The sequence below is a fragment of the Onychostruthus taczanowskii genome, unplaced genomic scaffold, assembly GCF_017590055.1.
Source record: "Onychostruthus taczanowskii isolate IOZ18803 unplaced genomic scaffold, ASM1759005v1 scaffold35, whole genome shotgun sequence".
NCBI classification, from domain to species: domain Eukaryota; kingdom Metazoa; phylum Chordata; class Aves; order Passeriformes; family Passeridae; genus Onychostruthus; species Onychostruthus taczanowskii.
In genome coordinates this window covers 5,454,705-5,480,355 of record NW_024500905.1, presented here as the reverse complement: position 1 = coordinate 5,480,355, position 25,651 = coordinate 5,454,705, and the positions used below count along the sequence as shown (strand labels likewise).

The 25,651-nt window shown below is 40.6% G+C and overlaps 1 protein-coding gene across 1 annotated transcript in view; it reads right to left on the bottom strand.

Annotated features, from left to right (window-relative positions):
• The window catches only part of PPM1H (protein phosphatase, Mg2+/Mn2+ dependent 1H), a 130,927-nt gene that overhangs the window by 26,586 nt on the left and 78,690 nt on the right, over positions 1-25,651 (bottom strand). The window contains exons 5-6 of the mRNA XM_041411342.1: positions 13,936-14,020; positions 6,733-6,851 (exon numbers count right to left, since the gene is read on the bottom strand). Coding sequence (XP_041267276.1) covers positions 6,733-6,851; positions 13,936-14,020 — 204 coding nt within the window. The remainder of the gene's footprint in view (positions 1-6,732; positions 6,852-13,935; positions 14,021-25,651) is intronic.

Sequence of the window (25,651 nt, the reverse complement as noted above, 5' to 3'; positions counted from 1 at the left end):
GGAAACTCCTCCAAGGAGCAAAGGGCTTCCTCTAAGCCAGAAGCAGAGCCATAAATCAATCTTTGGTAACAAGGGAAAGAGAACTTCTATGGACCCAGCTGAGGTTATGTCAAATTTGTGCAGATGGGGAAGCCAGAGAAAGCATGAGTGTGGAAAGAGACTTCACCTTATCAAGAAGGGGTGTTTTCGCTTGGATTTTCAGATTGAAGATTATGTCATTCCAGTTTAGTTTCTTTCTGACAAAACAGACTGGGATTCTTTTGTTTGCCCTTGCATATGCAGCACCTGATTCCACACCAAGGCAAAGCCCAAGTGGAGATGCACAGCCACGCAGGGACAGGTCTTAGATGCACAGCTTCCAGAAGGAGATGCTCTTACAGGAGATGCTCTTGCAGCCTCATTCTTATCACTCTCATTTGGCCCCAGAGAGGTCATTTACATGGAGCTTTACTCCAGACTAAAGCTTTCTCTTTTGTTGCAGCAGTATTATTTTCCTGTTTCTGCTTTCTCCTGCCCCAAGGACTCTGGCTCAGCTCCTGTGGCATGTGCACACTTGGGGGAAAGAGCCATTCATCACCATCAGGAGACGTGCTGTACACAGCAGGTCAGCTCTCACCTCCTGCTGCTCCTGCAGTCAGGGCTGCAAATCCTGAAAAGATGCATAACATGCACATTGCAAACAGCCATTCATCATGGCAGAGCTGTGCCCCAGACACCCAGGCACAGCCCAGCAAGCTGCTCTAGCTGTGTGCACCAACGAGGCATGTCCCCTCCCGCTCCCCACCACCTTGCAGCGAGAAACAAAAGCACAGACACAGAAAACTAGGCAGGTGACTGTGGATGATGGTTTCTGCTGCAAAAATGATACCCTCTCTCTCCCCTCCAGAATGGCCCAGTGCTGCAAAGGTGCCCCATAATCATTAAATTATGAAAATGTAAGTTGCTGGAAGGAAATTAATACCAGGCATGACTGGGGAAAAGGTTGCTTTCTCGTGAAGTAATTATGAAATTAAAATTTGATCTCTCCCTGGCAATTGTACAAAGGATATGGCTGAGGTCTCAAACACAACAATACAGCCAGGTTTTCAGCAGAAGAAATGTGGAATGTTTCACTAGACAAAAAAAGCTCAATTAAAAAAACGGGGAAAAGGATGACTTTTTGTAAATGACATGATTTTGGCTAAAAGGCGCAATCAAGCAGGTTAGAGCACAGGGTCCACAGACTTCCAATTACTTCTTACAAGTTGGAATCAAGCTGTTAGGAAATGCAGCTTATCTGAATAAGACTAATAATGCTAAGCTAATTAGACCCACAGGCATTAGCCAGCAGATAAATTCAGGCCAAAAAGAGGGACACTGTCACTTTAAATACTGCCTTGGGATCAGTGGAAAAGCTAATGAGGAGTGTCAGTTGGGGCTGTTTTATTAGGTGGTTCTCTAGAGACTATAGCCTGAGGTTTCTGTAGCAGGGCTTCTGTGCTTGATTCAATAAATCAATTTATATTAAAGGAGGGTGCAGCACAGGTGCCAGCTCTATAAAGCATTTTTGTGGCATTTCTCAATCTGCTCAGGCACTCCTTGAGCAGGCTACCTGAATGCGCTGTCAAAGGACATTGAGTGCAGCAATAAAGAGTAAGATATCGGCCACATTTGCAATATTTGTTCAAATCAGCTCACACATTACCAAGCAAAACAAGTACATTGGCTCTCACCGGGGTATTCTGGATCCCCAATAAGTGATTAATGAGAGCCCGGTTTTTGTGAGCTGGAGTCTGAACCGCAGACGGCAAGGCGGGCTGCACAATGAAAGCGAAAGGCATCCATCCCAAACAAAATAAAACGGCTTGAAAAGTGAAGTTGCTTTTTTAATCAGATGCTTAGAGGCTGAAAGACATTCCCTGTTGGAAAGAAAAGGGCGAGCGCAGAGCAGGCTGGCAGCTTTCCAGGCAGTGGACAATATTGACTCTAGAATAAAATGGGTTTTGCTTAGTGCTTGCCTCAGGGCACCAGCCTCCCTGCTTTGGAATAAATCATGCGTCAGGCGATTCCCCAGCACGGTCTGACTCTCGGGCGCTGACCCCATGTGCCACAGCACCCCCCTTACCAGACACATGGACACGGAGCTGGCAAGGGCTCCACTGCTGCTGTAAAGATGGCACGCTCAGAGACTGTGCCCAGTTCCCCTGCTCGCTGCCGCCTTGGCCTTCAGCCCGTGGTTGTGGTGGGCACTACTCTGCCTCAAACCATTCCTGATGGGGTGCAGCTCAGCTTTGCTGCTCAGCTCTGCCTCTCCTGGAGGGCAAAGGAAGCAACCAACAAATAGGTCAAAAACCATACTTGTTATCTAGGTCTCTCTTGCCATGCTAAAATCAAGTCAAAAAGCTGAAGTCGTGATCTGGATACAAGCCTTTAAAAAACTCCAATGTGGGCAGCAGTAAAGCCACTGTTTTTGTTCCAAGGAGGAGCAAAAAATCAATTTTGAAACCACCAAAATTGATGCCAACTGGTAGTGCCTTCTGGATGCCTTTGGTTAAGCACAGTGCTGTATGGCTCCTCCAGCCCCACCGAAGGCTGGGATGGGAAGGAGCCACAGTGAAGGACACAGTATGTCAGAAATCCAAGTTTTGGAAGATTCTAGGATATAGTCAAAACAAAATACCTCAGAATTGTTCACACTGGATGTACAAGTGAAGGAAATCCGACCAACTGTGTCTTACCTTTAAATAAAAGCCAGAGACAGAGAGCACTAATTCTGTGCAGCCCTTTAAAGGGGCAGCTGGCACCAGGCCTGCTGTTTCCCCCCACTATTTCCACCTCAGGTTTACTCACCCCACTTTTTAGCACTGACCAGTCTCTGCTTACATGGCCTCTGAGTCTTTCCTGATGCTTCTGTTGCCAAGACTTGTGAAAGCCACCAGGACACCTCCCTCCAATACAAGTCTAACCTCTGCAAGGCATGGGCCTGAAAACCCCAGCCAGAGACCCACCTGTGAAGGACTGTCAGTAACACAGATATCTGCCAGCAAATTATGGCTCAAGCCAGCTCAAAAGCTTGTTCAGCAGGACACACTGCTCTTAAGATGCCTTGCCAGCTACACTACACGTTTTGCAAGTGTTGTTCAACCACAACGCACATGGGGCAAGGGTGCAGGAAGGGCAGCACATGGTCAGCTCCCAGCAGTGTGGGATTTATTTTAATTTTTATATTTAATACAGCATAATTTCTCATTGCAATTGGCACTGCAAAGAAAGGAGAAAGGGTAGGCGAGCTGGAGCAAGAAGGGAAAGGCTGGTCTCAAAGCAGTTACAGGCAGCCTGGGCTAGTGATGCAGTACACATTGCTGGATCAGTGGTTGTCCTAATGCTGTGGGGAAACTTGGCAGCTGTGCTACCACAGTGGGCTGTGGAGACAAAGCCAGTGTGGAAACTTCACATGAAAAAAAAAAAAGAGAGAAAGAAAAAATAAAGGGCCAAATACATTATAACAGACCCAAAGACAATGATCTTTTGTAATCCAAACAAGCTGGGCAAGCCAAGCCATTGTTGAGAATCTGAAAAGCTCTGGAGCAAAGGAGGAGGATAAAAATGAAGAAAAAAAAGTCATACAGCTTCTAACAGAAAACACAAAAAGTATACTGAATTGTAAAATAAAACAGTTTAGTTTCCTGAGGAAACATCAAAGCAGAGTGTTCTACATTATCTCACTAAAGGATTAAGCGTAAGAGTGGCTGTTTCTTCCTAATATCACTTGCACCTCTCTACATGTATGTGCAAATGTCAACACACAGTGAGGTTAGTGACCAAAAAGCTATTCAGACAATTGATCATCTGCATTGTATCTGATAAAAGTTCAGAAGCATTTTAATGTATCAAGCTCTGGCTGGCCAAAGCACCATCTGACATTTTCTAGAAAAGGAATATATATGCTAATTTATTCTCCATGATAGATAGCGTCCTTAGAAACAAATGCAAAACAGACATGCCCTCGGCCACTGTGTCCTGATGCATCAGTTGAATCCAGGAATAAGAAAGGGAAGAAAATAGAAGCAAAATCATTATAGTGGAAAACAGCTGCTAAGAAACCTCTGCCACCTCAAACCGACACCTCTGAGGGCCCACCAAACTGGAAATCTAATGTTTTGTCCACAATCACAACTATTAAGATCGACCCAGACTTTTAGACAAACAGAAACGGATTGCTTCTCCTCTGCCTAGGGGATCACTGCACACAATCCAACGGATAACAAACACCTTGGGTGGAACCTTGCAAAAAGAAATGGATCCTTATTTAGAAAGGCTCTGTTTTACACAAATGTATGGCAATAGAGCAATTTCCTCATCGTTTTATTGTCCTGAGGCAACCAAACAAAGAGGTAATTGATGCACTAGTTGTGCAATATGGAGCAGCTGAAAGATTCCACTTCTTTTATTAGGACAAAAATGTAGGCCCTATTTTTCACTTCCATACAGAAGTCAAAAGGAACAGCAGGGAGAGGTAGTCTCACCACAGTCTCCACATGCTTCTGCTTGGCACAGACCACCTTTTTCTGGGACAATACTGTAGTGAATTCAGACTTGAATTTTCAAGTTGCAGTTCAAGCATTTATTCCAGAATAACTGCTTACAGCTAAGCATATTTGTACTGAACTGGTGACAATTTTTGCACTGACCATATTAGAATCTCTAACTGGATCAATGTGTGTCCTAGATTTCAGGAAATTCAGAAAAATCAAATGGAAGATAACTTTCTTTTCCTCCCTGCTATATGCTAGAGTGAAGAGAGTTCACAAACCAGTACTGAAAAGCAACACATTGGATCAAATCTGCCAGTTTGATTTACCAAAGCTCTTCTACCTTACTCATTATTCTACATTTAGAATTTCTGTTCTTTTTCTAATACCAAACACTATTAACTATATAATAACCATTTTGGATAAGGTAAAGTGCTATGCATACATTCACAAGTGAGGTAGAAATATACAGAATTATCTCTTCACTTAACCTTTAAACTGTCTATTGCTGTACGAATCTTCTGCTGGTGATTTGGACTGGAAAAAAGACTGTAGTAAGCAAAATCTTCCACTGAGTTTTCTGACTTTTCAATTTGGAACCTCTAGTGTGCATAAATAGTTATTTTTCCTCTTCATGCTTTACTTTGTATTTATCAACACCAAATTTGATCACTGTGATGGTCATTTCCGTTAATCACTTAATTCTTTGCAGTACCTCATGGTCATTCTTGTTTAATAGGAAAAGAGCTGTGGTGTCACCTGCCAATGCTGCAGCTTCAACCATTCCAACCTCATTTCCTTTCCAGACCACTAACCAACCAGGGAAATGCAAAACAACTCCCATGAAACTGAAGAAACCTCATTGCTTTCCAGCCATAATGACAGAAATCTGTTCTTGCCCTCTTGTCAGGAAGTTCCTGGCCTATGACACTTCTGTATCATAGCTCTCCCCCACATGTTTTTCCTCCCAACTGGCATGTCACATCTTGAAAAAGAGCTTTTGGAAGTCCACATGAAACCATTCTTTATTGGTGCCTCCAGAGACATCTGGGAGCTTAACAAAAAACCCCTCCTTCTGCAGAAACTGGGAGAGTGTCTCATGATCTTCCAAATGTTTTGCTGTCTAAGTCCTCAGTTGATCCAATGTTCTCATTCTGTTCCTATTCTTTTGCTCATGCCTGTAGCCTTTTTAAAATGTGAAGTCATCATTCTCAGGGTGAAACTGCATATTCTACTAGCAGCTGTTCAAGATGACAGACAATGATGGTTATTCTCAGATTTACATGTTCTGCACAAACACTTCAGATTATATTAAACTTAGATAATTATTCTGCCATTAAAACATAATTATATTTATGGTCCATAAAGCATGGAACAAAGCAAAAGTTATGTAGAACTGTACTTGTATGTGAGCATCCAGGCTTCCAAAGCTAAAATAGGCTTTCTTTTTAACCCCTCTATCCTTTTTCTTCCTGAAAGGACATTTACTACAGACATTAAAATACAAATGTCATGGAAATGAAGACCGTTTGCCTATATTGGGCTTTTACCTTTATAGGTCATGCACAGAACTTACAACAGCAAAGATAAGGGCTTCTCTAAGGAGCCTCTTGAATGAACAAAAAACATTGAAGACATTTAGTCAGAAACAAAAAAACCCACATCATTCTTTCTGTCTGCACTTCTTTAAGTCCATGCTGTTCATTCAAACCTTTTCATTTTAGGCTGCTTGTGTTCAGATAGGCCCATGTCTGAAACAATTCCTCAGGGGATATCCAAACCAAGGGCCAGATGCAGTGGAGTAGGGGATGCAACTCCTCCCTTCTGCAAATTTCCTCGGCATGTGTAGGCATGATGGCCCAATGCTTTGGTTTAAAAGACGAATGTCTGACCCACTGATGCAGAATTTATAAAAAACTACGTCCAAGATAGGAAAATTGTTTTTCTTTCAGAAAGATCCCCTGGCACATCTTTGCCTTTATATGCTTTCTCTGCTTCGAGTGCTCCCACACTACAGTGAACTCTCTGGAGGGAGGTCCACTTATTTAAAACATTATCTTCTAGAAGAAAGATACACCTGAAAGAAGGAAATGCCTTTTATTTTAGTACGCAGGGGTACACCTCCATGTTTGATGCAGTTTACACTAATCAAAGATAGGTACAAAGCAGGCATTGTCTGGGGGAGAAGGCTGACCCCCTGCTGAGAAGGACTCATTCTTACCAGCCAGTCATGTTGAAGTCACGGTACAGCATCCTCTTTCCAACTTCCTTGCGCTGCACCCTCCGTGGAAACTCTAGATGTGTGAATTCATTTCCCAGCAAGTGAGGCTGCATGTAAGCCTGTGGGCAGAAATCAAACCACAGATACCACATAAAACAAGACATCATCTATTTTTAATGAGCTAGTATTACCATCCCTTCCTGGTCCCTTCCCACACAAATTCCACCCACTCCTCTACCCTTCTTTTTAAATAAGGACAGTGATGTGCTCCATTTCAGCAAACAATGCAGATACACCATTTCTGCCCCTGCCTGATATCCAGCAGCAGCCTTATGCAGCCTTAGAAGTCCTCTTGCCCTCAAAGTCCTTTATTTTTTCTCCCTGCTCCTCAGCATTTGGGATCTCTAAACTACACTTCATCCACTGACCCTGAAGGAGTCTGCAGAGCTTTGTAAAACAGAACACAGGCCCTTTTGTAAGTCAGCAAGACAGAAAGGAATGATCAAATACAAAGCCATGGAGAGACTTGAAGGGGTGATTGTGCAGTGAAGCTCAAGCTTTTTGACTCCTAGTTCAGCTATGCCAACAACATAGAAAACCTAACGTTGCTACCAGATTTTAATTGTCACCACCTCGAGAAAAATGCACCCCATCACATGACACTGCAAATAAACACAAGCTACAAAGAAATTTATTTTCTTGTTTTTGAAAAACTACATCCTTCATCCAAAACAGACTTTAAGAAAAGCAGCAGCAGTTTTTTGTCACAACTGCAACTAAGGCCTTTGATGGTTTTAATGCTCAAATGCTGCTCATGTCCTTTGTGTTGCACTGCTCTGGAGATGCTGGAAGGCCTCTTTGCCAGAGTTGTGCCTTTGACTCATGCTCTTCAAAGCTGATCATAGTCGAGAGCATCATGAGGCTCTTTGTCCACCATGCAAATTTTTGGAGTGAATTTATACACAGATCACTTGACATGATAGGTTTATCCTAAACATACTCTATTTCTTCTTTCTGAAATAAATCTCACTCCTTTTTCTTTAGTACTCAAATAAACAAGCCTTTCTCTCTTCCTCTGCAAAGCTGCATTGTGAGTGAGCTCTTATGAAAGACACAGTCAGATTGGCTAGGAAACTGAAAAAAAGTTGTCTTTCTTAACCTTTTCGCAGATAACTCTTTTTCCTTATCCAGCCAGTTAAGGCAATAAAGCCTGTCTTATCTTCAGCAGCAGCTGCCATCAAGGGAGATGAAATGAGCTGGGGTTTAGTTTGTGTATATGTCATAAATCTAGTGCTCATCAAAGGTAAGCAGAAGGAAGCTCTGGAAGCCCTTATTGATCTACCTGGCATCTGTCACGCAGATAGTTCACAATAAAATATTTCCTGCATTTAAGAGTTGAGCCTGCTCCTACTCAACTTAATAGGAGCTCTATCAGGCTCAGCACATCACAACACTAACTTTCTATCAGCTTGTCCCTGCTCCCATCACCAGACATCCTTCTTGGTTGGAACAGGGCTGAGGAAGGTTGCTGTATATAGCCAACAAGATTGGATTCTGTTTTCAAGAGGTAGCTTTCAAGCACACAAGCGATCTTGACATCATGATCCTTCCTAGAACAGGAACTCCATCAAATACTCTGTGTACAGTTAAGGGAATTACATTTTTTTTTCCTTCAGTCTACAGTCAGCCAAGGTCCCCTTCTCCACCCAAACATTGTTGTCAAGGGCCCTTCTAATTGGATCCCTCTCCTCATTACAGAAATGTTTGAGAAGCACTAGTGACTTTTGAGAGGTTCAGCAGTATTAGTCCACATGAGGCTTTTCATACTTCCAGAACTCTGGAAGTATGAACAATGAACTTCTTAATTTAAAAGTACATGTAAGCTTTTAATTTTATTTATTTTCATTCCAGTTGCAAAAAAGGTGGAAAATTCCTAATGGCTCGATATATCACATAATATGAACAATATTTGCTCTTTGTATGTTAACAAAGAGCTGGATTGTTTTTGGTAGTTTTAAAATTTCTTCTGGTCTGTGATATTTTAAACAATATAGTCAGTCTGCATTGAAAGTGAAATTCAGTTCACTTTTAAAAATGCACAGCCTATCTTGATTAAAACACTACAAACCTCTGCCAGCTAAATACTGTCACCTGCCTACAAAACATGGTCATACTTAAAAAAACAATCACACCTGATATCAAAATGAAGTTATCTAACCTTCAGATTGTGAGATTACTAGTCTGAATAAGAGGTCCAGAAGAAAAACCTTGCAGGCTTTTAGCTTTTTTCACTTAAAAACAAGAATTTTCTTTAATGAAAAGGTAAAGCAACCAGGAGAGACTGCATTGCATAACGCTGTACTCAGATGGAAAGTCTGAGGTCATAACTGAAATAAGATTAATAAAGCTGGCACAGTTAACAGTGGACTGCTAATGTTCAAATAAGACTTCTCTTCCACAGCCAAGCCTCAATGCTTGATTTACAATCCAGGGATCTTAAATTGATTCTAATATTTTTGGCATCAGTGAAACAGAGGGAAAAGAGCAATTTGGAAGCTTCTGATGTCTGTGATCTGAATTCTTATGTGAAGAAATGGGGATTTTTGTTGTGCTTTGCTTTATTCTTTTTTAATTTTACATATTTTTTACCATTTTTGAACTGTTCTTTTTGATGCTTCACTGGTAATTCTACAGAGAGAAGAATGTTCTACTACAAAACTCAGCTGCAATTTCCAATTGGGTTTGTTGAGAATTGCTCTCCATGTACAAGGCAGGACTCTTCTCCCCACCTCAATAAAACCATGCTGGGCAGCAGAACAATAAAATAAACAAAAAGCAACACTTTAAAAATCTACAGATCTTTCAAACAGATATAAAACCAGAACCATGAAATCCCCTCAAGTGATCAAACAACAAAAAAAATAGACAAGTGAACTAACTACCAGAATTTCACCTGTGATGATGCAATGTATTTTCCATTTTTTAATATTTTCCATTGTGTAGTCTCAATTTGTAAGAACCTCAGATCAGAAACACCACTCAGGAAACCTGAAATTTAACAAATAGTGTGGCTATCAAACACTTCCTATATCCTTATGAGGTATTTTCAGACAACATTGTTATTCTGTGTTACGGAACTGGAACATTTGTCATATTTTCTCTTTCAGAAGCTGTTAGAGCTTTTTGGCATAAATCTGGCAGAGTCTGCATTGTTTGTTTTTGGTACTCTGCCATTTTATGGTGTATTTTGTGGCTGGATGTATTGCATTCAAAATTAAGTTGTTTGAAATGAAGTTCAGTCAAAGAAATATTAGTCATGGTTGTTTAAAAAGGGCATTTACTTCCTGCTGTGTTTCCTGGTGATTAGAAAAGCAAACATGAAATTAAGATAAACCTAGACTTACACACTAGCATGCCAGTTAATTAGGCGTCAGGAAACACTGCATGTATCTTATCTGCAACTCAGTAAGACCTGACACTGCGTTTCTTAGCTCCTTCAGTAAGTACTGCACTGGAAAGTCTCTGGCACTAGTGGTTTCACTGCATTCTGTGCTATTTTCAGATTTGCTGCTTTCCCCTACACTAGCTATTATCTTACAACTTTATACTTTTATCATATTGTGCCCTTTCCTCCAAAAGATTATTTTACTATATGGGACTACTGCTCACAACAGCATGCACAGCCCAACACACTCAGAAGTTTTTCAAATGACTCAGCCATTATCATAGGGACACATTTAAACCAAAGAGAAATGAAAATGAAAGGATGTGGTGGTAAAAGGAAGGAGAAGACTAGAAGCCATATCCATCTCTTGATTGGTCTCTCATCTTGTGAAAGGCCAGGACACCTTCCATGGAACCATCAGTGTCAGATGGCTGAAGTAATCCTTCAGGGAAACAGGGAGCCAAAAACTGTAAGAGAATTACATCTTGACTGACTTGTAATTGAAGTGCTGACTGGACATTTAGGAGATCTAGGTTCATTTCCTCTTCAGGCTCTGGTTCTACAGGCATCCTTTAGCAGCTGAGTATTAATGTCACTTATCCTCACCTGAGCAACAAAATAAGAATAGATCCCCTTTGAGCCCGTGACTATCTGGGCTCATGAACCTTTGCTTGAATGGTGGCAAACACAAAGAGCACCATGGTCACTGTCCCTGGTGGCCACCCAGTCTCTACGAGCAGTGACACCTGCACTGGTAGCAGTGGTGCACCGCTTCTGGTGAACTTTAAAGGGGCTGTTTGGCTGCACACATGAAGATGCTACAAACACCACACTGACCTCACATGACATCTTGAATATGCAACTTCAGTAAATAACAGAAATACACCCATCTGCAGTACACTCAATTCACCATTCATTTTAAACACATTTTCCAAGTGAATAAGTAACAAAATCTATCCTATTTACTGTTACAATTTAGACTATAATGACTGAAATTAATAGTCTCCTCAGAAGATCAAAGAACAAATTCTTCTGGCTGTCACTGCCTGCACAACTGCTGAATGTACCAGAGCAGTTCCCAGTAAATACTGGATTTTCTTCCCTTGAAGATACACTGATATGGGAAGTCAGGACTTTTCCCAAGCGATGTGTGCAGCTCTCCTGCTACAGTTCTAAAAACAAAAAAGACACAAATTCGGAAGAAAAGGAGGCTTTTGAATGCCCACCAGTGGAAGAGAAGCAACATGGTGCACTGAACCTCTACAGAATCTGAGGGATCAAGGGAATACTGGTGCAAAGCTTTCACACTTTACATCTTAAGAAGTGCTCTCTGACTGAATGACTGATTGCCTTCTGCAATACTCTCACAAGCTGCCTGACAGAGAAATCTGTCTGCCATTTCTGTCTGAAGTCTGCAACTGGATGCTGCCCCACCACTGCCCTCCTATGGAGTGATGACCAGGCTCAGAGTTGCTTCAAAGTCAGAACAAATGGATAGTGAACTTGTTCTTTTCAGGTGTCCATACCAGAGGCCTACTGCCAAGGCCATGCTTGGATGCATGGCAATAAACTTGCCAGGACAGGGAAAAGACTTGCTTCCCTTCCCTCTCAGTTACTCAATCAGTATTAGCTGAAGCACAGTTTTGTCTAAGACTAGATTGGAGGACTTCATACAAAATACTCACGCGACCTAACAACTCATTATCCCATGGATTTCTTTCCACACAGAAGTTAAGGCGCAGAAAAGAGGGTGTAAAAAAACATCCTGTGTGACTGAAGGAACTAAATTTAGGCAGAGGGAAGCTCCTTCAACCTGACTGCACCAACTGTGTCTGCTGCAGGGAACAGCCTGCAGGCTGTAAATCCACACCCTCCTTTTGCTTACAGTAACTTCCTCATAGTGAACAGTATCTCTGCATTTTCCAAGTAAAATATTAATGCTGAAGTGATTAAGGGATTTTCTTCCTACCATGCAGGAAGAGCAGCACAACATACTTGAAACAAAGAAACTCAGCTTTAACTGCAAATAAGAAAATAGACTCAAAGTAAATAACTTTCAGACAGAACAAGAGATGAGGGATGTTGATGGCAGAATAACAGAATAACAGACTAATAGCAGAACCTGGGGACAGACAAGTGAATAAGAGGAATTATTTGGGACCTAATTAGCAAGACAGATGCAAACTTTGTAGTGTAATGCTTATGCCAACCTTGCAAGAAGTTTGGAGTCATCTTTTTATTTTTCATTTTTTTAAACACAAGAGTAAAAATCTTACTTAGGAAATGTTGTGTTTGAAATGATCTGTAATTTTGTTTCACGCTCTTGCTGTCTTGTATGTATTCTCTTTGAACATGATACCCATAGACCTGGCATATTTGTTACATACAGAATTAAAATATACAAACAAAGGTAAAGGAATTTTCCACAGGAAACAGCAGAAATGCTTTTCAGATCAGCTACAGGTTTCAAATTTAAGCCAGAAAGGACATCAAAAGAGAAAACAAAAACCCTTGTAGGCAATGTTTTTTATCTCATATTTCCTACAGAAGTAGCAGACTCCCTAGATGCTAAAGATACCTTTTATTTTAGAGGCAAACAAATTATTTTAAATGTAACAGAACTGTAAATATTTATTAGGCCTCTTTTCCATTTGCTTCTCTGAATATGAATAGTCCCAAAGCAGTATTTCCTCTGAAATTTTCAGCTTCAAGCCAATGAATCTGACTGAAAAAAATTAAATGTGACAATTGAGGAAACACAATTTTTTCTTTAAAACCTTCCACCACCACCTTGCAAACACTGTCATTTTGTCTAGTTTCAAACCACAGTGAAAAACTAGGCTGAAAATAGAAAACACCTTAAGATTTGGGAACATCACTAACTTTGGCCTGTCCACCTTGAGTCAGGCAAGACTGAGAATGACCCTGCCTTGGCTGAAACTTAAATTTCTAAAAGAAACAGAAGAAGCACAAAGGAAATCTCTCAGTCATGTTAGGAATGACATTCTGACAAATAACTAATTGACTTCAACCAACTGATCTGTCCACTGAAGAAAACCTATAAAAGTAACAGGATGGTTTGTATGAAAAATAACACCATACATTTTGACTTATATTCCTCAGGCAGCTTATCAGCCAACACAGCTTGTTCTATAAAGCATCCCATGTATCCCCAGCTAGTCACCCTGTCCCAGCTTTATGGGTGCTGCTACAGTAAATAAAACTAATCTTTGATCACCCATCCTGTCCTCCAGCTACTGATGTTCACTGAGATCACCTCTAAGTTGGGTATCTTTCTCCTGATGGAGACACTACTGCCATACTGTTAGAGTAAATTAATCAAACTCTGCAATATCACTCACATACAAAGAGCAGTCTGTGGTATTTTATACTGTCACAGAGCAAGCACTGGGATGGATTGAAATACATCTGTGGCTCATTAACTCTGTGTCTGAGCTCTCAAAATCCAACACCAGTGTGCTGCTGAAGGGTCTGCAGCTGAACAATGTACACAAGCACAGCCATGCTAATCATGCCTTTGCTGAAGAGGTAATACTCCTTTCACTGAGATTTGCACCACCAGGATTTTCTTCACATTTGCTGATGGCTTAAAGACATACATGATCAGTCACTGGTGCTTAGTGGAGACATCATCCTTCACTGAGCCACAGTAACTCAGGAACATTTCTTTGAACCTCTGATATTATTGGGCAATGCTTGTCATCAGCAGCACCTGATTTGGTCCTCAGGTCTCTTACCAGATACTGAAGTCGCTGGCGTTCAGTCTCTGGAGTGAATTCTGAAGACATTGGAATGACTTCGCCGTTTCGGATTATTATAGCTCTGTAAAAGTAATAAAACATCATCAGCACAGAAAAAAAAAGTAAAAAACCCCCAGAAAACCACAGGGTACAGTCACATACTTATTCTCTTTAGAATTACAGTCAAATAAAGCCATTTCTTTTCTACTGAGGTTGTCAGCAGAACAGGATAATTCCTGCCCTGCATCCTTTAGGCTGGGTAACAAAGTATACTTGTATAAACCGAGTTCATTTTAGAGCTCACAAAAACATCCAAGCAACAAAGGCAAGAGTTATTTCAATTGATGTCTACAGGGTATCTTTATTAAGTGAAATGCAGACACCCAGATGAGATGCTGCAGAATCACTGACTGTTGAACAATTCTTTGCAGGTTTTAATACCAGTTGTGGCTGATACTGTCTAAACTACTGGCTTCAAATGACTCATCCAAGCACTTTCCAATCATTAATTGGTCATATGTCACGTCAGAACATTTCTACTCCAACATTAAATGGAAATAGCAAAGCAAATCCTATTTAACACAAATTTAACTAGTTACCTGCTGAAAGATGGCAGGTAATGGTATGACCATAGATTAATCAGGAGATTTCATACACAGTTCTGCAAATCACAGACAGAAAATTTTCTCAAACACCTGCCTGTTGCCTCTTAACAATCTGATATGCTGCACACAAAATATGGTCCAATCTTTCCCTGGTGTAATGCCACTGGCTGGAAGACAAGTCACAGGAGGGAAGGATTTACCCAACATTTCTACTACTTTCTGCATTCATGTATTCACTCACAGAACTATGTTCCTTTATCTTTCCATTATTTAGGCAGTTCTGTAAGTAGAGCAATGCCTGGCACTTTCGATAAACTATGTATCATCCCAAAGACTTAAATGTCTGTTGTGGAACTGTTTCTCAGTCATCAGTAGATTAATTCAGTGTTTGGATAACAGCTCTCCTCTTGAATTTAGACAGAATTTGGTGTAGCCAAAAGAAGCATTTGCCATTTGGATTCCAGTTTCTCTATGTTTTAAATGGTCCCACTTCTGTGATACTTTCACCCCACTGATGTCCTATGTATGAGCTATCTTACTTCCCTTGATCATTTGATCGATTTGCTGTCATTGCATCTATGCCAGGTGTTCTGATGCCACTGGAATACAACCAACAAATATGGCAGACACACAAAGACTGAAAACTTAAATTTCTAAATTCAAAACCCAGACATCTTGAGAAAATCAACTCAGGTACAAAGCTGAATTTCTAAGATTAGTGGCACTGGACAGATATCCAAGTCTTGTGGATTAGTCATTTGACTAAAATTGTCTCCAAATTGTCATCTACTACTGCTAGTATGCAAAAGGCAGGAGCATTTCCTATGAGTAAATGAACTGTTCACATTCCTGAGATTCATGTGGCAAAGAACACACAGGTTCAGGATGGTACAATAATGGCAGATGTATGAAGAAGCTCTGGCAATGACACGAAAATGGCTTTGCTTTGAAAGGTAAGAAATCTACTGCTCTTGGACTTCATAGCACTTCCTTATAAATAATCCTGTGTAGAAATTACAGGTGGCAAGACTGCAGCCTACATACATACTGAAGGTTCCCAGTGGCCCTTAATTAAAACCAATATTGTGTACTTGGGACAGACATAGTAGTTGCAACTCTATAATTTCCAAAAAAAATTTGTGCATAATTTTGGACAGATTTTTTCCTCCTTTAGGAAATCTGACTACAGACTTACAAAAATGCCAATCCAATCAAAAATAGTAAAAGTTTGCTGAAATTTTTTCTTTTGCATTTCTGAGACAGTCATTTAAATATGAATTAAGAACTCTAATACCTCTCTTCTGCAACAACACTTCTGCTTTTATTTTTGCAGTTCCTAAGGTATTCAGCTTTGAATGAGATTAATTTACTCGGAACATAGTGAACATTTTATATAACTTTTTAGTATGTTATTTGATTCACCTGAGTAGGCCTCCACTTAAGGGGTCTGTGGGTTTAGTACAGAGTATGTACTTTGACAATCTAGTCTAGACTGATGAAAGGACCTGATCAGACTCTAAACCAAATTTTACACACTAGTTTAAGTGAGTCATAAGGGATTTTCTGATCTTTTGCTTGTCTGAAAGAGCTAATATAAAACCACACATTGACGTAACTGCTAGTACATCAGGGTAATTTTCTAATTATTCTTTGTTTCCCCTTTAATCACCATTTCACAGGGAAACCATATTTTAAAGACCACTCAGACCAGTCTGGGGTTCACCTTTTCTTTGTGCACACTGACATACTTCATATATATTTTGATAGATGTCATTCTCACTTCTGTGGGTAGAATTGGGCCCTGAGGGATTCACATCATATAAAAAGCAATTCAGAGGCGAGTGGGTCAACCTTTCACAGCTCAACTTATTTTCACCAGAATTGGCAGCCACCTGGGATGACAAGCACAACCTAGCATACACACAAAAAAAAAATCATCAGCGGGGGAGGAATTAAAGCAATACTGTTGATATGCGGTAAAAGAGAGTTTTATGTTTTTCATTAATGTTTTCAGCAGTTGGACTTTATTCAACTTGCAAGTTACAGCTGTTCATATGAGTCAAATGATTTGATCTGAGGAATGAGACAGCTCTAGATATGAGTAAAGGGAGGGACACAGACATACACATACAAGGCACTGGTCCAAATTCAACTGCGGTGAGCTTATAAGCCCGTACTGGGCTCTTTACCTTTCTGCACTAACTGCATAGCTGTTTCACAAGAGCAAAGTGTATTTCAGATGGCTCAAGTGACAAAAAGGGACACATTTGTTGGCTGTCTCACTGAGGAGACTGGGTGCAAAAGCCTGGCCTGGGAGCCACCCTGCTCAGTGGTATTTTCCCCCGTGATTGAAAAGGTGACAAATAAGGCAAACCTTGGGTTTGGAGACTGACGTGCCCTTTCCATGACCTTGCAGTGCCAAGCAGCAACTGAAGGCTTTTTCCACCGAGCAACCTCCAGAGCCCTGAACTCAATAGCCCAGAGTCAATAACTGCTCACGAGGAAGGAGCCTGGCTGATGCAGCAGCTGCAAACAGCTCCAGCAACTGCTTTTAGAGACCCACTCTATATGGTCCTGCAGGACAATTAATTTTGACTTTACACTTCCTAATGGGCTAAGCAGCAACATGGTGTTACATGAGCATTACTGCTTCTGCCATGCATGAAACACTCACGTATGCAAGGAAATAGTGTTCTGAAAGCATTTAACTCCCCATGTATTGAGGATATATGAATGTATTGTTTTATGCCAGAATACAGCTGTCCTATTAAACTGTCAGAAATGGCTACAGAGGAAGCAAGAACTCCTTGAATAGATATGGTGCCCAGACAGCATCTGATTTTGCCATGTTTAATAGTGACATTTTAATTTCCACCACACTGGTGAAACACATTATAGCAGAGCAACAGGGCGAGCCTGCCAAAGGCAGATGGATGATTCATGTTTGCAGAGAAACAAGTATGTCAACACTAACCAAATATTCTCTGATGACGAGGTTGCTTCAGACCCATACCAATCATTAATTTATATCACCAATGAAATAGTAATTAAAAAAACAAAAGCTTTTTTTGGCAGGATTGGAAATCAGGAGCCACAGATCTGCAGCCTCCTCAGTGCATTGCCCTTCACGCTCTGATGCCCTCTCCACACAGCATTGTCTACACTAGGAAACTGCCCTAAAGTCTTGAGGCCATGGAGGCCAGTAAGTCACTTATTCTGGTCTCTTCTAAAAACAAACTAGATTTCCCTGAGTCCTTTTCTCTCTTTTGAACCCTAACTCTCCACCCACAGGAACTACAAGATTGTACTTGCCATTGCATTTCACATGCTCTGCATGACAATGAAAGTATGTTCACTATTCCAGAGCTGGGATATTCACAGTAAACAGGAATATTTTGGAGAAAAATCTCCCCAAAACACAGCTGAAGTAGCCTGAAATGGAAGAAACAAGAATCTGATTTTGTATGTCTTTTGGCCTCTCGAGTTCTTCTGCTCCAGAGAGAAGCCACACTGAGAATAAGTAAATGGAGTGCAAGAGACGTGCCAGTGGCTCAATGCACAAGGCAAGACCAGCAGTCATGGCAAATCCTACAGCTGTTTATGTCTGCTCAGTCACAGGCAAATGAAAAGAAACGCCAGGAGCTAAAAAGGCTGAATGTGCATCTGCAGAAAACAGTGTATTTAACTTTTGGACTACACATGACTGTGTAGTCCATAACGATCACCTAAATTCACACAGAACATTAAGTATATGGTTATGTTCTATATTCAGATTCAATACTTAGAAATTGTATTTGATGCCTTAGTATACATTCAATTTAAAATACATGAAGAACGAAGCAACAACAGGATAAAGAACTGCCACTACGCTGTACTGCTCCTGTGATGCTCAGGATGTAGCAACAACACTGGCTTAAGGAAAATATTGATATATCAACTGCTTTTGCATTTTTAATATGGCTAACAACTATCACCTCTCCTTGAATCAAGCAGGACTTTGGGTTTATTTGTTTGTTTGTTTTTTCTTTTGGAAAAAGACAATCAGATGAAAATTGCACAGTGTCTTTTCCATGTTTCTTATGAGAAATGAATAGAGGAAACTCATACATTTTAGAGGAAGCTCTTGTTGGTTACTCTCATTTCATCATACAGAGAAAGCAACACTTTAGTGAACAAAGTCAAGAGTGTAATTCCACTGCTGTCACAGGTCTATTGGGATTCCGTTGTTCAAAACAAAGAGACATCTCCAACTGTTAGGAGTATTCAGGGGACACCCTGATTCCATTACACACTTTTTCAGGCAAAAATTATTTGAAACGCAACATTAAACTGCACATTTCTACAACACAGGATAAAAATCTAGTAAAGGTGACAGAGAAAGACCATTCAGAAAATCCTTTTTGACAGTGTATATCAATTCCAAGCCACAGGGAGGCTGCATCCATTTTGTCAAAAGGTGTTAAGCATGTGGATTCAGTGCAGATGAAGCAGAAGTGTCTGGCCTGCCTGTAAAGGTATTAGAAATGTGTCAGTGAAAAAGAAAGAGGGATTAAAGTGACAGAAAGAATAAGGCAGGATTTTATTATATTCAAAGGGGAACTAAGCAGTAGATTTTAATTAGGTGTGTCACAAGATAGCTGTGGAAAAAAGAAAGTAAATCCTAGAACTATGAAATCAGTCTATATGGGTAATTGTTTATTTTTGTAACTAAATGCATATATTTAAACAATCCAGGGAAGATCAATGCTAATGGTTGCTAAGCATCAAACCAGTTGTGTTTTTTTTAATTTCTTTACCTTTCCTTAATTGCTAAGAAGTGAAAGACAATGACTACAAAACAATTAAAATGAGAAATGTTTTCCTCTTCTGTAAATGACGTACTGGAACTTACTGCCATTATGATTACTGATGACTTTTAATACATTCAACACTGGTACCTTGGTTTTACTTCTTCAAACTGAATTACTCTCACTTAGTGCCATCCAGACCCATTTCTCAATGTTTCTTTAGAAACCAGTTGTACAAACACCTCACTGCACTGGCAATAAGTATGGAACTGATCTCATATTCCATCCCATGTATTCACTAACAACGTGGTAGTATAGTGCAAAGCCTTTAAACTATTTCCCTAATTTTATGAATCAAGGCAGGCTGGGGATAGGGGAACAAACTATTATGTAACATTTAGCTGGCAATAAAACAGGTTCCAGTGATGACATATCCATCACCATAAAACTCAGGTGGAAGCACCAACCCTCAGCAATACCAACAGAAAAAACACCCTCCCTGCCTCCCACCCATAATACTTAAGATAATGTCCCAACTCTTACTTGGCATCACTATCAAGAAGAAAACAAACAAACCAAGAAGTGGAACCAGTGAAAATGGTCTCTGTCTTCATTTTCTATTTACTGCCACTCAACAGTCATGCCACCCTGTTTTCTTCATATTTTCCAGCACAAACATGAGCCTGTTCACAGAAACATTGTGACAGGATAGAAACACTGGATCATTTTTCTTTCAGCCAAACAAAGCCAACATTAAGCGGGAGTAGACTCTCTCTGCTTGTGGCTTTTCCTGTGACAATGTAGTTTCATGTTACATTGTGGGTTATAGCAGGCTGCTCAGACACTTTCATTCATCACTTGGGGGAACTTCAGCTCCCTCAAGCCAATAAAAGGTGTGAGAACTTGCCTCGGTGAAGTATTGCAAAAGCAATTTCCTACAGGAGCGTGCTCTGGCATTTCCTGCCAGAACAATGAAGATCACTCCCAAACTTCTGCTAAGGCTTTTTGCAGACTGCCAGCCACCCCAGCTGCTCCAAGGGTTAGTATCTCAGCAGCACGACTGCCAAGTGAAGCCCTTGCCCTCCCAGGACACTGACTGGGCACTCCCAAGAATTTCATTCAAGGTCCTTTCTTCATGTCTTTGCCACAGTATGGAGCCAAGCATGCTATACCTCTCCTGTGGCAAGATGAGAAACTCCTCCTGTCTTTGAAAAGAAGCAGAGAAAGAAATTATGTAATCCAGTTCCTGAAAACTCCCCTGAAAGTTGTCTTTCAGAGGCACCTGCAAGCACATGAGCTGTTCCTGTATACACACATGTAGAGCTTTATGCTGTTTCCAATTACCTGACTCATTAATATTTATATTTCTAGTGCTTACTTAGTGATTCCTTTGGAGAAGGCCTCTGGGCACAACGAGGCTGCTGAAATACTCTAAAATTCTGGTGGTCTCATTTTACTGAATTAATCATATTATTTTTAATACAGCATCACAAATAGGCAAATAGAAACTGTTTCTGCAAGCAGCATAGCACAGATTTCCATGGAAGGGCTTACTTCTCATGTTCAATAGTACCTGAGCCAGTCAGGATTTTCCTTACTGCCACCAAAAATAACAGAAACCAGAATTTTTAGAACTGATCTGGTATTCCATCTCATATATTCATAACAACTCAGTAAGCAGCAGTTAAAAAGATTTTCTATTGCTGGCAGTCTGCCCTATATATTGCATCTAACAATGAGAAGCACCTGGCTGTCACCAACACTGGAACTAAATTACTTCAGTTGTTTCTGCATCACTACTCTACAGTTTAAAATTAAATGTAATGCTGAGCTTGCAGGCTGTCCACAGAGGAAATAGCTTGGAGAAGACATGTTGCCCCATAATTTTTGATCCCTGGAGCGGTATGCTTCTAGTTGTCAGTGCCTCTTCAGTGGGCTGCAGCTCCACTCCCATGAGACTCTACTGTGAGTGAATTCCCTGCTCTCGTTTAGGTCCTCAAGTGTGTTGCTTGGCTGATGAAATCTAAGCATGGAGCTATTATTAGCAGTTCGCTTTATTAACTGTGCTTTATTTTAGGGCTAATTATATATGTTTTTGCTATGCCCACCTTCCCACTAATGTGATGGCACTGGCTGTCTGTATGCAATGTTCTTGTTTAATTAATCAGGAAAGTAACTTTTGCTATTGAAGTAGTGACTTTATAAGTTTACCTACACACTTGCAGTAATGTCTACTCCCGCTCCAGTAGCACTAACCCAAATGTGAATGAACTAAACTAAAATGCTGTGTAATTAATTACTTTCCTGGTTTACATCTCAACACATCACTCTTTCAGAAAGGGCTTCAGCTGGCAGCTAGACAGCTATTACAAACCAGTTTATAGTGACACTACTAGCACACAAAAACTGCCCACGGCTGGCTCCAATACCCTTAGGCTGGAGATTTACTGCTCTCTTAGGATTCATTTTTCCCTGATGATTTCAGCGTATTCTTCATCTGAACACAGCAAAGTACAAGGTTGCACTGATGACAGACCACCACGTTTCTGTTTCACAGCTGAACAACATGCTACCAATTACTCAGGCCATGTCAGGGAAATGAACAAAGAAATGCAGTCACATCTCTGTGGCCAGCTCTGAGCCTCAGGACTGGTATCTGTGGAATCAAAGTTTTTTTCCCTGCTGTCCAGGATATCACATTCATCTCCAAGACAAGTTACTATGGCAACTAAACCTGGGCTTAGTGGATGAAGGCACTGCTGTGCAAGTCAGTGTTTATTTTGCTAGTAATATGGCTGAGATATGGCTGTCCATGTAAGATGGAAGCAACAAGGATTTTTTCCTCTCTCTGCTCTTCACTGTCTTACCATTGACAAAAAGAATGACTTTAGCACCTAAAGTCATATCTGCTTTGATCTCAGCTTTTCTGCTTAACTTGGTACCAGTTGCAGGATATTGGAACAAGCTGGACTGAGATGTAAAAGCAAAGATTGCAACTCACGCTCTCTGTTCACTCTTCATGGGTGAATTTTTACCCAAGCCCAGCTTCATACACCCAAAAAGAAGTGACCAGAGCCATCACTAAAAGTCCCAGAAGCAGGGCTCCAGCAGCACTGCATACCTGCTGCTGAGACTGAACAGCCTGGACTGCCTTCAGTTTGTTGAATTTGGGTGACTTGAAAATCTTTTCAGCATAGTAAGGACCACAGCAGACTTTGAAACATACACCAAGCAAGCCTTGGATGCTCCCTTTGCCCCTCCTCCCATAGTACAGATGGGAGCTAGAGAACCAAGGTGCCCAGGCTGCTTTCCATGCCTTGGCCCTGGCCCTGCAAAACTGCAATGAAGAACTTGCATGTCTCTGTGGTCAGCTACAAAGGCACAGATTTAAAAGATAGAAAAAAATCTCCAACAAACTCCAAACAAACTTACTTTGTTTTTTAAAGGCTGAAAACCCATGAGAATTAAAGTTAATAAAATTCTTTATTCCTGGAAACGAATAACAATGAACTGTGGCATTACAGTTTACTCCTGGTATTACTCGAGTAGCCAAAAATCTTCTCCTTCTTCATTATCTGGAACATAAGATAATGTCTGTGTGATTAGGACCAAAGATTTAACTGAATGTACACCTCACTGAAAATGTTTATAATGGCTTCAATACCTGCTGATTGCTATAGGTATTGCTAAGGCATATGCTCTCCCAGGAAAAACAAGAGTTTGAAAAGGACATTGGACATTTGTTATGTCTTGAAAGCCTGCAAACATTTGCTACCAAAGTAATAATTTCTGCTATGTCAGTGCTGGATATGACATGCCAGTAACCTGGAACTTGTCATTCACTGGATAACTAGAAAATGCTCTTCCACAGCACTGCACATAGCATTTGAGTGAAATGACTTCTTACTGATCCAACACCTTCTCTTCACACCTCACCTTAAGTGTTTCTTGAAGTGCCTTCAAAAGCTTTACCGAGCACAAAATCCTGCAGTAGCTGAGACTGCTGTTATTCCAATGAATCTTGCGCTCCTGCTTCTCCCTGGAAGGAGACCAGGCAGGAATAGGGGTGAAGGGCCTCCTGCAGGTCTGCAGATCATGCTTCTAATGAAAAGAGACAGCATGAACAGACAGAGAGGACATGGCCATGTCTCCTGAACACGGCTAATCTTTTCCAGCATTTTGGGCTAGTCAGGTTCAGACTTCTCCACCTATCAAACTGCAGGGAAGGAGAATGTACACGGTAAAGACTTGCCTTGCTTTGAATTCAGCCTCTCCTCACTACACAGACCTGTGAGCAAAGCAGACTTAGGTTATCTGTTGCCCTGAAATGATCTAACATTTTTTATTTTCAAGTGATTCTCTCAGAGAATTAATAATAACCTAAAGAGGGGATGTACCATAGATTAGCCAAACTACAACCTGTAAGCGTTGCTCTTGTCTCTAGGAAGACATCTTCTGAGAATTTGGAGGAATGAGAACTTCAGAGAATGAAGAGAAAGCCCTACTGATTGCATGGCCCCAGTGTGGTGTTCAGTTTTCTTTGCCCCATCTTTAAGAGAAGACAGGAAAAAGAATGCTTATCCAAATACTGCAGGCTGGAGAAGCTTAGTAACTAAGTTAGTCTTTCCCCTAGAGACCTCTAAGTCTCTAGTATGAAGCACAGTTACTTGTCACTGTCATATTTTCTGGAAAAAATCTCCTTGCTCTGGATTTCTCTCCTAGGAAGCTGAGAAGCCTCAGAGAAAAATGAAAACAATAATTATCTGATTTGCTTCTTCTGTGTTTTGCAGCTGTGGAATGTGTTTGGACATTATTTACCAACAGGTGGTTGTTTAATTGGTTGCACGTGAATTGTTTTTACTTATTGGCCAATTACAGGCCAGCTGTGTCAGACTCTGGAGGAGTAGTATTCTTTTGGAGGAGTATTCTTTCTAGCTTTCTCTCTGTATCCTTTCTGTATTCTTTAGTATAGTTTAGTATAGTATTCTTTAATATAATATAAGATCATAAAATAATAAATTAGCCTTCTAAGAACATGGAGTCAGATTCCTTCCTTTTCCTTCCAATGTTGGGGAACCCAGCAAATACAAGAGTTATTGTTTATGCAGACACAGATACAAGGAGACAGAGAAGGCTTGGGCCTGAGACTACCCACAGAAAACAGGGAAAATACACACCATTTAGATTAGAAGACAAGTAGCTATGAAAAACAGAAAATTAAAGCTTCCTAGACAGTAAACCAAAGACTAAAGTAAACTAATTCTACAATAGCAATGGATTAGAACACTTTTTAGTTTCTGTCCTTACACAGTGTTAGCACTTCTGGCAAAAACAACCCTGCTGTACTGCCTCGAGGAAGAGGTCAGATACCATGAACCACAAAAATGGCTCAGAATCATCAAATTTGACTTCTCAGAAATTCTATTTAAGCTACACTGCCAGTCAGCAGATACGTGGCTGTTTCCATGCCACTCTCATTTACTTCATAAAAGCAAATTAAACCCCAAATCTGACTTCCTATAATGAGAACCAACCATAAGGGAAGCAGCTGACAAGCACCATGACAAAGAAGAGGAAGTATAAATGTAGTAAGCTTTAATGCAAGTTGCAAATCCAAAAAGAATTGAAATGGTAAACAAATTAAATTTCCAATTTACTATTTTATTACACTGGAAGAAGATCTTTCTGAACACACTCTCCCACAACCTGGTCTTCGGAAGTACCAATGAAGTTACTTCACCTGCACCCACACAAAACCACCACAAAAATGTTCACTCAATGAGCTCCTACCATTTAATAAGCCAAAATGCCTTAGCAGTAATTTTACACTTGCAAAAAGGAGGAGAAAATCTATTCTGGACATGAGGAGGTATATTCAAGTAGAGTGTGAATATGCCCTGAAAACATAAGTACTAGGAAGCAAAAGCTAGGAGGCAAAAAGATGACGATAAAAAAGAGCTGACAAGGCAAAGCAAAAAATTCAGTGACCCTGCAAGTCTGTGAAGCCTTTGAAACATCAGGCTCTTTGCTTTCACGCCATGTTCTGCCAATAAATCAGGAAAAGCCCAAGAACCCATTTGCAGATTTAGTGAGGGTTTCAGGGTATATGGAAAAGTCAAATCAACTTGCAATGTTCTGCTTCTTGTATAACAATAAAGGAACAGCTTCCCTACATGGCTCCCAGCACAGCACAAAATGGAAGCCTGCAGTCTCCGACCAGCTCCAGACAACACAAAAGCCAGAACAATGCTTGTGCCAAACATGGTTAATATGATCATATTGCATTACAGTCATGAGGCTACACAATAATTGGGCAGTAAG